The sequence below is a fragment of the Dermacentor variabilis genome, chromosome 5 (genome assembly GCF_050947875.1).
Source record: "Dermacentor variabilis isolate Ectoservices chromosome 5, ASM5094787v1, whole genome shotgun sequence".
NCBI lineage: Eukaryota > Metazoa > Arthropoda > Arachnida > Ixodida > Ixodidae > Dermacentor > Dermacentor variabilis.
Window position 1 is genome coordinate 64,483,903 of NC_134572.1, and position 18,306 is coordinate 64,502,208.

At 42.3% G+C, this 18,306-nt stretch overlaps 1 protein-coding gene across 1 annotated transcript in view; it reads left to right on the forward strand.

The window, feature by feature from the left end:
- LOC142582698 (ammonium transporter Rh type A-like) overlaps nt 1–18,306 on the forward strand; it is a 74,256-nt gene that overhangs the window by 52,392 nt on the left and 3,558 nt on the right. Inside the window, exons 9-10 of the mRNA XM_075692649.1 lie at nt 188–369; nt 1,700–1,860. Coding sequence (XP_075548764.1) covers nt 188–369; nt 1,700–1,860 — 343 coding nt within the window. The remainder of the gene's footprint in view (nt 1–187; nt 370–1,699; nt 1,861–18,306) is intronic.

Genomic DNA, 18,306 nt, shown 5'->3' on the forward strand with positions numbered 1-18,306 from the left:
TTCAGAATATGGTAACGAAAACAGTGCCAACATCACAACGAGTAGTGAGAAGCATGAGCGTACAATCAAAACCACAGAATGAAGGCCTCACAGTTGTAACTTTGCCTCCAATTTCATCTATACTGCACATGTATAACGGAGTGTATTAGCGAAAATTAAAACTGAATCAAAACTAAACCCGTTGCAGCTTGTACACGCTGTACCCGGCACGGGCGCCCCCGGAGAACTCGACCGAGCTGAGCCAGGTGCTTTACTACACGGTCGAGGTGGTGGCGGGAGAAGGGCGCACGGCGGGAACGCAGGCGCTCTACCAGCTGGCCGCCATGGCGTCCACGCTCGCCATTGCCGTTGTCGGAGGCCTGCTCACAGGTCAGTGAATAGATAGATAGATAGATAGATAGATAGATAGATAGATAGATAGATAGATAGATAGATAGATAGATAGATAGATAGATAGATAGATAGATAGATAGATAGATAGATAGATAGATAGATAGATAGATAGATAGATAGATAGATAGATAGATAGATAGATAGATAGATAGATAGATAGATAGATAGATAGATAGATAGATAGATAGATAGATAGATAGATAGATAGATAGATAGATAGATAGATAGATAGATAGATAGATAGATAGATAGATAGATAGATAGATAGATAGATAGATAGATAGATAGATAGATAGATAGATAGATAGATAGATAGATAGATTTAACAATGGAGCGTGGGCACAGATAAAATGTTATCTATACGACAGCATAAAGGTTCTCCGCTGGAAGGAATGTCCACGGGTGCTATCTACGTCTTAGCAAGACCACCTCATCGAGATAAGGCATGACAAAACAAAAGAACATAGAGGCAAATTACATTAGATTAATGAAACTAGCATCATGACATGCATGTCGTTTCTCGAAAAAGAAATTCTCTTCTTAAAGGTCTCCTAAGTTCATAAGGGGTGTGGGAATAGGGATTTTTGAAACCGAATTCTATACGAATCGAGAACTGCCAGAAGCGAATCGAATTGGATCGAAGAGTTCTCCAATATTTGTCTAATAATGAATACCAGTTATCACAATTTTCACATGCTAGTATACTTAAAGTTAGCAAGTTTCTTTCATTAAGGAGTAGGTTATGAACGATCGTTTATTAAAAGCATAAATGGAGAATTAGGAACAAACAAGTATTTCCTTCGCAGGCAGAGGACTCTTCAGAAAGCGCGAATGATCGCTGTATAGCCAATAAAGTATGGCTACCTAGTATAGCCTGCTCCACTACGCAACTTCTCATGTTTCATGTCTATACCACGCCCGCGGGGGAGAACATATAAACCGCACTTTTGCTCCAATTCGATGATTCATGTTGCGCAGGTCACCTTGTAAAATGTTCGGAAGATATTGGGAAAACATTCGCATTTACTAATGGTGACAATTCGATTGCCTATTCGAAAGTTTCGAACATTCGCACAGCCCTAAAGTTCATATCATTATGTTCATGCAAAAGCTCTGTCATCTCCGTCCTTAGTGTGTCGCACCGTTGTGCGCTCCGAAATGATTAAGTTCACTGTTGTCACAACACGCAAGGCTCATTCCTTCCGCAAAAACCGCTACCGAAACTGTGTGGTGGGCAGAAAATTTGCGCTACACGTGAAAACAGGCCTGACAGGCAAGCTCATTGTCTCCCACTGGGTCGACGCAGGGTTGGTGATGCGGCTTCCGCTGCTGGACCCTCCTAAGGAGGACGAGCTCTTCGACGACTGTCCGTCGTGGGAAGTGGAGGCCGACACTGCCGGCGCCGATGAGGCCGCCTCCAGACCGCCTACCAAGGGAAACCAGATCGCCATGGTCGAACAGCAACCGGTGGGAACGTGTGCGATACCAACGTCGTGATTCCACTTTTAAACCGCCGTGTACACTCCAGTGCATAATGCATGCTGAATTAGACACGTCTGCGACATGGAATTTCAAGGTCCAAATTTCAACCCGAGGGATAAGGTTAAACACGAGGAAAGGTCGCGGGAAAGAATGGAGGCTTGAAGTGATCAAGAGTGGTCGAACAAGGAATATCGCTGCAGCCATGCTTGGCAAGGCTACTTGTCTATGCATCAAAGTACGAAATAGTTTATTTAGCGGTGTTTATGTATACGTGTGTGTCTATACAGTCGCGAACAAAAGTATTAATCACCAGGTGGCCACGAAAAAAAATGTTTTCGTTCCTGCCTAGGCAGTGGCGTAGCACAAAATTTAGTTCAGTAGGGGGACAACGGGGACAGGGAAAGATTGTTTGGGGAGGGGGAGTGTTGGGGTGCAAGATAAGCCGCAAACATAGACTATCTTTCGGTGATGCGGGAGCTCGGCACCTGGCCGGTGTTTCACCCCCTGGCTATGCCACTAAGAGAACCAGTGCTTTCGAAAGAACTTATTTGACGTGGCTGAGAAGATATTTTCATGTGCTATAGCCTTACCTTTTTGTCAATTTTTTCGACAAAATTATTCTGTGCCTGTTCGTTTATTCATCGCGTAAAGGGGCGTCCGCGCATGCGTGGGGAGTGATATAAACGAAGAACCAGTGCTTTCTAGAGAACTTATTTCAAGCGGCTGAGACAATATTTTCATGGGCTATAGCCTTACCATTTTTCAATTTTTCCGACAAAATTTTACTGCACCTATTCGTTTATTCATCGCGTAAATGGGCGTCCGCGCATGCGTGGGGAGTGATATAAACGAAGAACCAGTGCTTTCTAGAGAACTTATTTCAAGCGGCTGAGACAATATTTTCATGGGCTATAGCCTTACCATATTTTTCAATTTTTCCGAAAAAATTTTACTGCACCTATTCGTTTATTCATCGCGTAAATGGGCGTCCGCGCATGCGTGGGGAGTGATATAAACGAAGAACCAGTGCTTTCTAGAGAACTTATTTCAAGCGGCTGAGACAATATTTTCATGGGCTATAGATTTACCATTCTTCAATTTTTCCGACAAAATTTTACTGCACCTATTCGTTTATTCATCGCGTAAATGGGCGTCCGCGCATGCGTGGGGAGTGATATAAACGAAGAACCAGTGCTTTCTAGAGAACTTATTTCAAGCGGCTGAGACAATATTTTCATGGGCTATAGCCTTACCATTTTTCAATTTTTCCGACAAAATTATTCTGCGCCTGTTCGTTTATTCATCGCGTAAATGGGCGTCCGCGCATGCGTGGGGAGTGATATAAACGAAGAACCAGTGCTTTCTAGAGAACTTATTTCAAATGGCTGAGACAATGTTTTCATGGGCTATAGCCTTACCATTTTTCAACTTTTCCGACAAAATTATTCTGCGCCTGTTCGTTTATTCCTCGCGTAAATGGGCGTCCGCGCATGCGTGGGGAGTGATATAAACGAAGAACCAGTGCTTTCTAGAGAACTTATTTCAAGTGGCTGAGACAATGTTTTCATGGGCTATAGCCTTACCATTTTTCAATTTTTCCGACAAAATTTTACTGCACCTATTCGTTTATTCATCGCGTAAATGGGCGTCCGCGCATGCGTGGGGAGTGATATAAACGAAGAACCAGTGCTTTCTAGAGAAATTATTTCAAGCTGCTGAGACAATATTTTCATGGGCTATAGCCTTACCATTTTTCAATTTTTCCGACAAAATTTTTCTGCGCCTATTCGTTTATTCATCGCGTAAATGGGCGTCCGCGCATGCGTGGGGAGTGATATAAACGAAGAACCAGTGCTTTCTAGAGAACTTATTTCAAGCTGCTGAGACAATATTTTCATGGGCTATAGCCTTACCATTTTTCAATTTTTCCGACAAAATTTTTCTGCGCCTATTGGTTTATTCATCGCGTAAATTGGCATCTGTGCATGCGTGGGGAGTGATATAAACGAAGAACCAGTGCTTTCTAGAGAACGTATTTCAAGCGGCTGAGACAATATTTTCATGGGCTATAGCCTTACCATTTTTCAATTTTTCCGACAAAATTTTTCTGCGCCTATTAGTTTATTCATCGCGTAAATGGGCGTCCGCGCATGCGTGGGGAGTGATATAAACGAAGAACCAGTACTTTCTCGAGAACTTATTTCAAGCGGCTGAGACAATATTTTCATGGGCTATAGCCTTACCATTTTTCAATTTTTCCGACAAAATTTTTCTGCGCCTATTCGTTTATTCATCGCGTAAATTGGCATCTGTGCATGCGTGGGGAGTGATATAAACGAAGAACCAGTGCTTTCTAGAGAACTTATTTCAAGCGGCTGAGACAATATTTTCATGGGCTATAGCCTTACCATTTTTCAATTTTTCCGGCAAAATTTTTCTGCGCCTATTCGTTTATTCATCGCGTAAATTGGCATCTGTGCATGCGTGGGGAGTGATATAAACGAAGAACCAGTGCTTTCTAGAGAACTTATTTCAAGCTGCTGAGACAATATTTTCATGGGCTATAGCCTTACCATTTTTCAATTTTTCCGGCAAAATTTTTCTGCGCCTATTCGTTTATTCATCGCGTAAATGGGCGTCCGCGCATGCGTGGGGAGTGATATAAACGAAGAACCAGTGCTTTCTCGAGAACTTATTTCAAGCGGCTGAGACAATATTTTCATGGGCTATAGCCTTACCATATTTTTCAATTTTTCCGAAAAAATTTTACTGCACCTATTCGTTTATTCATCGCGTAAATGGGCGTCCGCGCATGCGTGGGGAGTGATATAAACGAAGAACCAGTGCTTTCTAGAGAACTTATTTCAAGCGGCTGAGACAATATTTTCATGGGCTATAGCCTTACCATATTTTTCAATTTTTCCGAAAAAATTTTACTGCACCTATTCGTTTATTCATCGCGTAAATGGGCGTCCGCGCATGCGTGGGGAGTGATATAAACGAAGAACCAGTGCTTTCTAGAGAACTTATTTCAAGCGGCTGAGACAATATTTTCATGGGCTATAGATTTACCATTTTTCAATTTTTCCGACAAAATTTTACTGCACCTATTCGTTTATTCATCGCGTAAATGGGCGTCCGCGCATGCGTGGGGAGTGATATAAACGAAGAACCAGTGCTTTCTAGAGAACTTATTTCAAGCGGCTGAGACGATATTTTCATGGGCTATTATAGCCTTACCATTTTTCAATTTTTCCGACAAAATTATTCTGCGCCTGTTCGTTTATTCATCGCGTAAATGGGCGTCCGCGCATGCGTGGGGAGTGATATAAACGAAGAACCAGTGCTTTCTAGAGAACTTATTTCAAATGGCTGAGACAATGTTTTCATGGGCTATAGCCTTACCATTTTTCAACTTTTCCGACAAAATTATTCTGCGCCTGTTCGTTTATTCATCGCGTAAATGGGCGTCCGCGCATGCGTGGGGAGTGATATAAACGAAGAACCAGTGCTTTCTAGAGAACTTATTTCAAGTGGCTGAGACAATGTTTTCATGGGCTATAGCCTTACCATTTTTCAATTTTTCCGACAAAATTTTTCTGCGCCTATTCGTTTATTCATCGCGAAAATGGGCATCTGCGCATGCGTGGGGAGTGATATAAACGAAGAACCAGTGCTTTCTAGAGAACTTATTTCAAGCGGCTGAGACAATATTTTCATGGGCTATAGCCTTACCATTTTTCAATTTTTCCGACAAAATTTTACTGCACCTATTCGTTTATTCATCGCGTAAATGGGCGTCCGCGCATGCGTGGGGAGTGATATAAACGAAGAACCAGTGCTTTCTAGAGAACTTATTTCAAGCTGCTGAGATAATATTTTCATGGGCTATAGCCTTACCATTTTTCAATTTTTCCGACAAAATTTTTCTGCGCCTATTCGTTTATTCATCGCGTAAATTGGCATCTGTGCATGCGTGGGGAGTGATATAAACGAAGAACCAGTGCTTTCTAGAGAACTTATTTCAAGCTGCTGAGACAATATTTTCATGGGCTATAGCCTTACCATTTTTCAATTTTTCCGGCAAAATTTTTCTACGCCTATTCGTTTATTCATCGCGTAAATGGGCGTCCGCGCATGCGTGGGGAGTGATATAAACGAAGAACCAGTGCTTTCTCGAGAACTTATTTCAAGCGGCTGAAACAATATTTTCATGGGCTATAGCCTTACCATTTTTCAATTTTTCCGACAAAATTTTTCTGCGCCTATTCGTTTATTCATCGCGTAAATTGGCATCTGTGCATGCGTGGGGAGTGATATAAACGAAGAACCAGTGCTTTCTAGAGAACTTATTTCAAGCGGCTGAGACAATATTTTCATGGGCTATAGCCTTACCATATTTTTCAATTTTTCCGAAAAAATTTTACTGCACCTATTCGTTTATTCATCGCGTAAATGGGCGTCCGCGCATGCGTGGGGAGTGATATAAACGAAGAACCAGTGCTTTCTAGAGAACTTATTTCAAGCGGCTGAGACAATATTTTCATGGGCTATAGATTTACCATTTTTCAATTTTTCCGACAAAATTTTACTGCACCTATTCGTTTATTCATCGCGTAAATGGGCGTCCGCGCATGCGTGGGGAGTGATATAAACGAAGAACCAGTGCTTTCTAGAGAACTTATTTCAAGTGGCTGAGACAATGTTTTCATGGGCTATACCCTTACCATTTTTCAATTTTTCCGACAAAATTTTTCTGCGCCTATTCGTTTATTCATCGCGAAAATGGGCATCTGCGCATGCGTGGGGAGTGATATAAACGAAGAACCAGTGCTTTCTAGAGAACTTATTTCAAGCGGCTGAGACAATATTTTCATGGGCTATAGCCTTACCATTTTTCAATTTTTCCGACAAAATTTTTCTGCGCCTATTCGTTTATTCATCGCGTAAATTGGCATCTGTGCATGCGTGGGGAGTGATATAAACGAAGAACCAGTGCTTTCTAGAGAACTTATTTCAAGCTGCTGAGACAATATTTTCATGGGCTATAGATTTACCATTTTTCAATTTTTCCGACAAAATTTTACTGCACCTATTCGTTTATTCATCGCGTAAATGGGCGTCCGCGCATGCGTGGGGAGTGATATAAACGAAGAACCAGTGCTTTCTAGAGAACTTATTTCAAGCGGCTGAGACAATATTTTCATGGGCTATAGCCTTACCATATTTTTCAATTTTTCCGAAAAAATTTTACTGCACCTATTCGTTTATTCATCGCGTAAATGGGCGTCCGCGCATGCGTGGGGAGTGATATAAACGAAGAACCAGTGCTTTCTAGAGAACTTATTTCAAGCGGCTGAGACAATATTTTCATGGGCTATAGATTTACCATTTTTCAATTTTTCCGACAAAATTTTACTGCACCTATTCGTTTATTCATCGCGTAAATGGGCGTCCGCGCATGCGTGGGGAGTGATATAAACGAAGAACCAGTGCTTTCTAGAGAACTTATTTCAAGCGGCTGAGACGATATTTTCATGGGCTATTATAGCCTTACCATTTTTCAATTTTTCCGACAAAATTATTCTGCGCCTGTTCGTTTATTCATCGCGTAAATGGGCGTCCGCGCATGCGTGGGGAGTGATATAAACGAAGAACCAGTGCTTTCTAGAGAACTTATTTCAAATGGCTGAGACAATGTTTTCATGGGCTATAGCCTTACCATTTTTCAACTTTTCCGACAAAATTATTCTGCGCCTGTTCGTTTATTCATCGCGTAAATGGGCGTCCGCGCATGCGTGGGGAGTGATATAAACGAAGAACCAGTGCTTTCTAGAGAACTTATTTCAAGTGGCTGAGACAATGTTTTCATGGGCTATAGCCTTACCATTTTTCAATTTTACCGACAAAATTTTTCTGCGCCTATTCGTTTATTCATCGCGAAAATGGGCATCTGCGCATGCGTGGGGAGTGATATAAACGAAGAACCAGTGCTTTCTAGAGAACTTATTTCAAGCGGCTGAGACAATATTTTCATGGGCTATAGCCTTACCATTTTTCAATTTTTCCGACAAAATTTTACTGCACCTATTCGTTTATTCATCGCGTAAATGGGCGTCCGCGCATGCGTGGGGAGTGATATAAACGAAGAACCAGTGCTTTCTAGAGAACTTATTTCAAGCTGCTGAGATAATATTTTCATGGGCTATAGCCTTACCATTTTTCAATTTTTCCGACAAAATTTTTCTGCGCCTATTCGTTTATTCATCGCGTAAATTGGCATCTGTGCATGCGTGGGGAGTGATATAAACGAAGAACCAGTGCTTTCTAGAGAACTTATTTCAAGCTGCTGAGACAATATTTTCATGGGCTATAGCCTTACCATTTTTCAATTTTTCCGGCAAAATTTTTCTGCGCCTATTCGTTTATTCATCGCGTAAATGGGCGTCCGCGCATGCGTGGGGAGTGATATAAACGAAGAACCAGTGCTTTCTCGAGAACTTATTTCAAGCGGCTGAGACAATATTTTCATGGGCTATAGCCTTACCATTTTTCAATTTTTCCGACAAAATTTTTCTGCGCCTATTCGTTTATTCATCGCGTAAATTGGCATCTGTGCATGCGTGGGGAGTGATATAAACGAAGAACCAGTGCTTTCTAGAGAACTTATTTCAAGCGGCTGAGACAATATTTTCATGGGCTATAGCCTTACCATATTTTTCAATTTTTCCGAAAAAATTTTACTGCACCTATTCGTTTATTCATCGCGTAAATGGGCGTCCGCGCATGCGTGGGGAGTGATATAAACGAAGAACCAGTGCTTTCTAGAGAACTTATTTCAAGCGGCTGAGACAATATTTTCATGGGCTATAGATTTACCATTTTTCAATTTTTCCGACAAAATTTTACTGCACCTATTCGTTTATTCATCGCGTAAATGGGCGTCCGCGCATGCGTGGGGAGTGATATAAACGAAGAACCAGTGCTTTCTAGAGAACTTATTTCAAGCGGCTGAGACAATATTTTCATGGGCTATAGCCTTACCATTTTTCAATTTTTCCGACAAAATTATTCTGCGCCTGTTCGTTTATTCATCGCGTAAATGGGCGTCCGCGCATGCGTGGGGAGTGATATAAACGAAGAACCAGTGCTTTCTAGAGAACTTATTTCAAATGGCTGAGACAATGTTTTCATGGGCTATAGCCTTACCATTTTTCAACTTTTCCGACAAAATTATTCTGCGCCTGTTCGTTTATTCATCGCGTAAATGGGCGTCCGCGCATGCGTGGGGAGTGATATAAACGAAGAACCAGTGCTTTCTAGAGAACTTATTTCAAGTGGCTGAGACAATGTTTTCATGGGCTATACCCTTACCATTTTTCAATTTTTCCGACAAAATTTTTCTGCGCCTATTCGTTTATTCATCGCGAAAATGGGCATCTGCGCATGCGTGGGGAGTGATATAAACGAAGAACCAGTGCTTTCTAGAGAACTTATTTCAAGCGGCTGAGACAATATTTTCATGGGCTATAGCCTTACCATTTTTCAATTTTTCCGGCAAAATTTTTCTGCGCCTATTCGTTTATTCATCGCGTAAATGGGCGTCCGCGCATGCGTGGGGAGTGATATAAACGAAGAACCAGTGCTTTCTAGAGAACTTATTTCAAGCTGCTGAGACAATGTTTTCATGGGCTATAGCCTTACCATTTTTCAATTTTTCCGACAAAATTTTACTGCACCTATTCGTTTATTCATCGCGTAAATGGGCGTCCGCGCATGCGTGGGGAGTGATATAAACGAAGAACCAGTGCTTTCTAGAGAACTTATTTCAAGCTGCTGAGACAATATTTTGATGGGCTATAGCCTTACCATTTTTCAATTTTTCCGACAAAATTTTTCTGCGCCTATTCGTTTATTCATCGCGTAAATGGGCGTCCGCGCATGCGTGGGGAGTGATATAAACGAAGAACCAGTGCTTTCTAGAGAACTTATTTCAAGCGGCTGAGACAATATTTTCATGGGCTATTGCCTTACCATTTTTCAATTTTTCCGACAAAATTATTCTGCGCCTGTTCGTTTATTCATCGCGTAAATGGGCGTCCGCGCATGCGTGGGGAGTGATATAAACGAAGAACCAGTGCTTTCTAGAGAACTTATTTCAAATGGCTGAGACAATGTTTTCATGGGCTATAGCCTTACCATTTTTCAACTTTTCCGACAAAATTATTCTGCGCCTGTTCGTTTATTCATCGCGTAAATGGGCGTCCGCGCATGCGTGGGGAGTGATATAAACGAAGAACCAGTGCTTTCTAGAGAACTTATTTCAAGTGGCTGAGACAATGTTTTCATGGGCTATAGCCTTACCATTTTTCAATTTTTCCGACAAAATTTTACTGCACCTATTCGTTTATTCATCGCGTAAATGGGCGTCCGCGCATGCGTGGGGAGTGATATAAACGAAGAACCAGTGCTTTCTAGAGAACTTATTTCAAGCTGCTGAGACAATATTTTCATGGGCTATAGCCTTACCATTTTTCAATTTTTCCGACAAAATTTTTCTGCGCCTATTCGTTTATTCATCGCGTAAATGGGCGTCCGCGCATGCGTGGGGAGTGATATAAACGAAGAACCAGTGCTTTCTAGAGAACTTATTTCAAGCTGCTGAGACAATATTTTCATGGGCTATAGCCTTACCATTTTTCAATTTTTCCGACAAAATTTTTCTGCGCCTATTCGTTTATTCATCGCGTAAATTGGCATCTGTGCATGCGTGGGGAGTGATATAAACGAAGAACCAGTGCTTTCTAGAGAACTTATTTCAAGCGGCTGAGACAATATTTTCATGGGCTATAGCCTTACCATTTTTCAATTTTTCCGACAAAATTTTTCTGCGCCTATTCGTTTATTCATCGCGTAAATGGGCGTCCGCGCATGCGTGGGGAGTGATATAAACGAAGAACCAGTACTTTCTCGAGAACTTATTTCAAGCGGCTGAGACAATATTTTCATGGGCTATAGCCTTACCATTTTTCAATTTTTCCGACAAAATTTTTCTGCGCCTATTCGTTTATTCATCGCGTAAATTGGCATCTGTGCATGCGTGGGGAGTGATATAAACGAAGAACCAGTGCTTTCTAGAGAACTTATTTCAAGCGGCTGAGACAATATTTTCATGGGCTATAGCCTTACCATTTTTCAATTTTTCCGGCAAAATTTTTCTGCGCCTATTCGTTTATTCATCGCGTAAATTGGCATCTGTGCATGCGTGGGGAGTGATATAAACGAAGAACCAGTGCTTTCTAGAGAACTTATTTCAAGCTGCTGAGACAATATTTTCATGGGCTATAGCCTTACCATTTTTCAATTTTTCCGGCAAAATTTTTCTGCGCCTATTCGTTTATTCATCGCGTAAATGGGCGTCCGCGCATGCGTGGGGAGTGATATAAACGAAGAACCAGTGCTTTCTCGAGAACTTATTTCAAGCGGCTGAGACAATATTTTCATGGGCTATAGCCTTACCATTTTTCAATTTTTCCGAAAAAATTTTACTGCACCTATTCGTTTATTCATCGCGTAAATGGGCGTCCGCGCATGCGTGGGGAGTGATATAAACGAAGAACCAGTGCTTTCTAGAGAACTTATTTCAAGCGGCTGAGACAATATTTTCATGGGCTATAGATTTACCATTTTTCAATTTTTCCGACAAAATTTTACTGCACCTATTCGTTTATTCATCGCGTAAATGGGCGTCCGCGCATGCGTGGGGAGTGATATAAACGAAGAACCAGTGCTTTCTAGAGAACTTATTTCAAGCGGCTGAGACGATATTTTCATGGGCTATAGCCTTACCATTTTTCAATTTTTCCGACAAAATTATTCTGCGCCTGTTCGTTTATTCATCGCGTAAATGGGCGTCCGCGCATGCGTGGGGAGTGATATAAACGAAGAACCAGTGCTTTCTAGAGAACTTATTTCAAGTGGCTGAGACAATGTTTTCATGGGCTATAGCCTTACCATTTTTCAATTTTTCCGACAAAATTTTTCTGCGCCTATTCGTTTATTCATCGCGAAAATGGGCATCTGCGCATGCGTGGGGAGTGATATAAACGAAGAACCAGTGCTTTCTAGAGAACTTATTTCAAGCGGCTGAGACAATATTTTCATGGGCTATAGCCTTACCATTTTTCAATTTTTCCGAGAAAATTTTACTGCACCTATTCGTTTATTCATCGCGTAAATGGGCGTCCGCGCATGCGTGGATAGTGATATAAACGAAGAACCAGTGCTTTCTAGAGAACTTATTTCAAGCTGCTGAGACAATATTTTCATGGGCTATAGCCTTACCATTTTTCAATTTTTCCGACAAAATTTTTCTGCGCCTATTCGTTTATTCATCGCGTAAATGGGCGTCCGCGCATGCGTGGGGAGTGATATAAACGAAGAACCAGTGCTTTCTCGAGAACTTATTTCAAGCGGCTGAGACAATATTTTCATGGGCTATAGCCTTACCATTTTTCAATTTTTCCGACAAAATTTTTCTGCGCCTATTCGTTTATTCATCGCGTAAATTGGCATCTGTGCATGCGTGGGGAGTGATATAAACGAAGAACCAGTGCTTTCTAGAGAACTTATTTCAAGCGGCTGAGACAATATTTTCATGGGCTATAGCCTTACCATATTTTTCAATTTTTCCGAAAAAATTTTACTGCACCTATTCGTTTATTCATCGCGTGAATGGGCGTCCGCGCATGCGTGGGGAGTGATATAAACGAAGAACCAGTGCTTTCTAGAGAACTTATTTCAAGCGGCTGAGACAATATTTTCATGGGCTATAGATTTACCATTTTTCAATTTTTCCGACAAAATTTTACTGCACCTATTCGTTTATTCATCGCGTAAATGGGCGTCCGCGCATGCGTGGGGAGTGATATAAACGAAGAACCAGTGCTTTCTAGAGAACTTATTTCAAGCGGCTGAGACAATATTTTCATGGGCTATAGCCTTACCATTTTTCAATTTTTCCGACAAAATTATTCTGCGCCTGTTCGTTTATTCATCGCGTAAATGGGCGTCCGCGCATGCGTGGGGAGTGATATAAACGAAGAACCAGTGCTTTCTAGAGAACTTATTTCAAATGGCTGAGACAATGTTTTCATGGGCTATAGCCTTACCATTTTTCAACTTTTCCGACAAAATTATTCTGCGCCTGTTCGTTTATTCATCGCGTAAATGGGCGTCCGCGCATGCGTGGGGAGTGATATAAACGAAGAACCAGTGCTTTCTAGAGAACTTATTTCAAGTGGCTGAGACAATGTTTTCATGGGCTATACCCTTACCATTTTTCAATTTTTCCGACAAAATTTTTCTGCGCCTATTCGTTTATTCATCGCGAAAATGGGCATCTGCGCATGCGTGGGGAGTGATATAAACGAAGAACCAGTGCTTTCTAGAGAACTTATTTCAAGCGGCTGAGACAATATTTTCATGGGCTATAGCCTTACCATTTTTCAATTTTTCCGACAAAATTTTTCTGCGCCTATTCGTTTATTCATCGCGTAAATTGGCATCTGTGCATGCGTGGGGAGTGATATAAACGAAGAACCAGTGCTTTCTAGAGAACTTATTTCAAGCTGCTGAGACAATATTTTCATGGGCTATAGATTTACCATTTTTCAATTTTTCCGACAAAATTTTACTGCACCTATTCGTTTATTCATCGCGTAAATGGGCGTCCGCGCATGCGTGGGGAGTGATATAAACGAAGAACCAGTGCTTTCTAGAGAACTTATTTCAAGCTGCTGAGACAATATTTTCATGGGCTATAGCCTTACCATTTTTCAACTTTTCCGACAAAATTTTTCTGCGCCTATTCGTTTATTCATCGCGTAAATGGGCGTCCGCGCATGCGTGGGGAGTGATATAAACGAAGAACCAGTGCTTTCTAGAGAACTTATTTCAAGCGGCTGAGACAATATTTTCTTGGGCTATAGCCTTACCATTTTTCAATTTTTCCGACAAAATTTTTCTGCGCCTATTCGTTTATTCATCGCGTAAATGGGCGTCCGCGCATGCGTGGGGAGTGATATAAACGAATAACCAGTGCTTTCTATAGAACTTATTTCAAGCGGCTGAGACAATATTTTCATGGGCTATAGCCTTACCATTTTTCAATTTTTCCGACAAAATTTTACTGCACCTATTCGTTTATTCATCGCGTAAATGGGCGTCCGCGCATGCGTGGGGAGTGATATAAATGAAGAACCAGTGCTTTCTAGAGAACTTATTTCAAGCGGCTGAGACAATATTTTCATGGGCTATAGCCTTACCATTTTTCAACTTTTCCGACAAAATTTTTCTGCGCCTATTCGTTTATTCATCGCGTAAATGGGCGTCCGCGCATGCGTGGGGAGTGATATAAACGAATAACCAGTGCTTTCTATAGAACTTATTTCAAGCGGCTGAGACAATATTATCATGGCCTATAGCCTTACCATTTTTCAATTTTTCCGACAAAATTTTACTGCACCTATTCGTTTATTCATCGCGTAAATGGGCGTCCGCGCATGCGTGGGGAGTGATATAAATGAAGAACCAGTGCTTTCTAGAGAACTTATTTCAAGCGGCTGAGACAATATTTTCATGGGCTATAGCCTTACAATTTTTCAATTTTTCCGACAAAATTTTACTGCACCTATTCGTTTATTCATCGCGTAAATGGGCGTCCGCGCATGCGTGGGGAGTGATATAAACGAAGAACCAGTGCTTTCTAGAGAACTTAGTTCGAGCGGCTGAGACAATATTTTCATGGGCTATAGCCTTACCATTTTTCAATTTTTCCGACAAAATTTTTCTGCGCCTATTCGTTTATTCATCGCGTAAATTGGCATCTGTGCATGCGTGGGGAGTGATATAAACGAAGAACCAGTGCTTTCTAGATAACTTATTTCAAGCGGCTGAGACAATATTTTCATGGGCTATAGCCTTACCATTTTTCAATTTTTCCGACAAAATTTTTCTACGCCTATTCGTTTATTCATCGCGTAAATGGGCGTCCGCGCATGCGTGGGGAGTTATATAAACGAAGAACCAGTGCTTTCTAGAGAACTTATTTCAAGCTGCTGAGACAATATTTTCATGGGCTATAGCCTTACCATTTTTCAATTTTTCCGGCAAAATTTTTCTGCGCCTATTCGTTTATTCATCGCGTAAATGGGCGTCCGCGCATGCGTGGGGAGTGATATAAACGAAGAACCAGTACTTTCTCGAGAACTTATTTCAAGCGGCTGAGACAATATTTTCATGGGCTATAGCCTTACCATTTTTCAATTTTTCCGACAAAATTTTACTGCACCTATTCGTTTATTCATCGCGTAAATGGGCGTCCGCGCATGCGTGGGGAGTGATATAAATGAAGAACCAGTGCTTTCTAGAGAACTTATTTCAAGCGGCTGAGACAATATTTTCATGGGCTATAGCCTTACCATTTTTCAATTTTTCCGACAAAATTTTTCTGCGCCTATTCGTTTATTCATCGCGTAAATGGGCGTCCGCGCATGCGTGGGGAGTGATATAAACGAAGAACCAGTACTTTCTCGAGAACTTATTTCAAGCGGCTGAGACAATATTTTCATGGGCTATAGCCTTACCATTTTTCAATTTTTCCGGCAAAATTTTTCTGCGCCTATTCGTTTATTCATCGCGTAAATGGGCGTCCGCGCATGCGTGGGGAGTGATATAAACGAAGAACCAGTGCTTTCTAGAGAACTTATTTCAAGTGGGTGAGACAATGTTTTCATGGGCTATAGCCTTACCATTTTTCAATTTTTCCGACAAAATTTTACTGCACCTATTCGTTTATTCATCGCGTAAATGGGCGTCCGCGCATGCGTGGGGAGTGATATAAATGAAGAACCAGTGCTTTCTAGAGAACCTATTTCAAGCGGCTGAGAAAATATTTTGATGGGCTATAGCCTTACCATTTTTCAATTTTTCCGACAAAATTTTTCTGCGCCTATTCGTTTATTCATCGCGTAAATGGGCGTCCGCGCATGCGTGGGGAGTGATATAAACGAAGAACCAGTACTTTCTCGAGAACTTATTTGACGTGGCTGATACGATATTTTCATGGGCTATAGCCTTACCATTTTTCAATTTTTCTGACAAAATTATTCTGCGCCTGTTCGTTTATTCATCGCGTAAATGGGCGTCCGCGCATGCGTGGGGAGAGATATAAACGAAGAACCAGTGCTTTCTATAGAACTTATTTCAAGTGGCTGAGACGATATTTTCATGGGCATAACCATTTCTCAATTTTTCCGACAAAATTATTCTGCGCCTGCACAGTAAAATAATTTACACCCTAACAAGTGAGAAAGGGTGTAAATGTGTCTATAACTCACACCCTTAGGGTGTTATCTATATAACGGACACCCTAAGGGTGTGAGTTATGGAGACATTTACACCCTTTTTCATTTTTAGGCTGTAAATTATTTTAGAGTCTGTTCGTTTATTCATCGCGTAAATGGGCGTCCGCGCATGCGTGGGGAGTGATATAAACGTAGAACCAGTGCTTTCTGGAGAACTTATTTGACGTGGCTCAGACGATATTTTCATTGGCTATAGCCTTACCTTTTATTTAATTTTTCCGACAAAATTATTCTGCGCCTGTTCGTTTATTGATCGCGTAAATGGGCGTCCGCGCCGCATGCACTGGGAGTGATGTAAACGAAGAACCAGCAATTTCTCGAGAACTTATTTGAAATGGCTAAGACGATATTTTCATGGGCTATTGCCTTCCCTTTCTTCCTATTTTTTCGACAAAATTATTTTGTGCCTGTTCGTTTATTCTTCGCGTAAATGGGCGTCAGCGCGTACATGGCGAGTGTCTTACCTTTTATGTCGGAAAAGACAACGGGCACATTTCTGTTTACTTATCCCGTGAGTCGTTGTAAGCCCTCTTGTATCATGGGGAGTGATGGATACGGCTGAACCAGGGCTTTTGAGACAAGTGATTACACCGGTTTGCGTGGAAATTTTATTGGGCTATAAGCTTACCTTTTTAGAGCGCAGCTCTTTGGCGTCCGTTCCTGGGTTTCGCGTCGTCGTCGGCGTTGTCGTCGGCCTCGTAACCAGCTCCGCCCCCCTTTCATCCCCCCAGCGCTAGCAGCGACCGACTGATACCGCTGGATGCCGCTGACGCCGCTAGAGAGTCAAGATAACGTGACTGCATAGAACACCGTCGCCGCCATGCAGAAAGAGGAGGAAAGGGTCCCCCCCCCCTGTTCTTGTGTGGCGGATAGGGTGCTCTTCAGTTGCCGACGCGCCGGTTATTTCACGTAGGCCCCGGCACGTCGACGAATACGTGACCACCTTCCCACGGCTAGACCTGGTTCTTAGCGCTGCGGAAGCGAGGGTATCATATTGTTTGTGTCGGCATCGGCGGCGTTGTCCCTGAAACCAACTCCGCAGCTGGGGTTGACTCACTATCGGCGTCAGCGGCATCAGTCAGTCGCTGCTATCTCTTCCCTCCTCCCTTTATCGTGTTGTCCGCTTGCTGCGCGCGCTTCTGCCCCCATCGTTTGCCGCTGGGTGTACACGCCGCCCCCCTCCCCCCTCTTCCTGCGAGTCTCCGGTTGTCAAAGCGCCGGCTCGAACTTAATTCCTTTCTTCGCTCCTCCTCCAATGCAACCCCTGTGCGGTGGCAATCAGAGAGCCAGATCGGTGGCGGCGGATCTGTATATGTGCACCGCCCGAGCCGAAATTGCCGCTGCCGTTCGCCCTGTGCGGTGGCAATCAGAGAGCCAGATCGGTGGCGGCGGATCTGTATATGTGCACCGCCCGAGCCGAAATTGCCGCTGCCGTTCGCCACTGCGAAATTATCTGCCAGTTCTTTCTGAGCCATGAGCGAGACGACCGATGGAAGTCCTCCGTCTGCTGCTGCTGCTGCTGCTGCTAAACGAGCTGCCAGAGCAGAGGCCCAGCGCCGTCGCCGTCAGAATCCAGAGGTGCGTGCCGCCGAAGCAGAAGCTTACCTAGTGGAGTCTTTGTTAAAGGAATACGTGTGAAAAATAAAAAAAAAATTCTGTGATAGCGCATACATGTGTTGCTCGATTTCTTTGCCTCAATCTATCGAAAAGGTGAAACAGCTTATTTGCTGCGCTCAAATTTCGCATTAGGAAGTAACGTAATCGTCGGTAATTTTTTTTTTGTCTGAAAAGTCAATCAGCTCATTTCTGCTTATTCATCCCGTAAATCGGCGTAAGCACTTGCATAACACTTGCATGACCAAGGGGGTAATGCATATGAAGTACCCAGCACTTTTCAGAGAAGCGACTATACATCTGTCTGCGTGGACATTTCATTGGGCTATAAACTTACCTTTTTTGTTTGAGAAGTCAATCAGCTCATTTCTGTTTATTCATCCCGTAAATC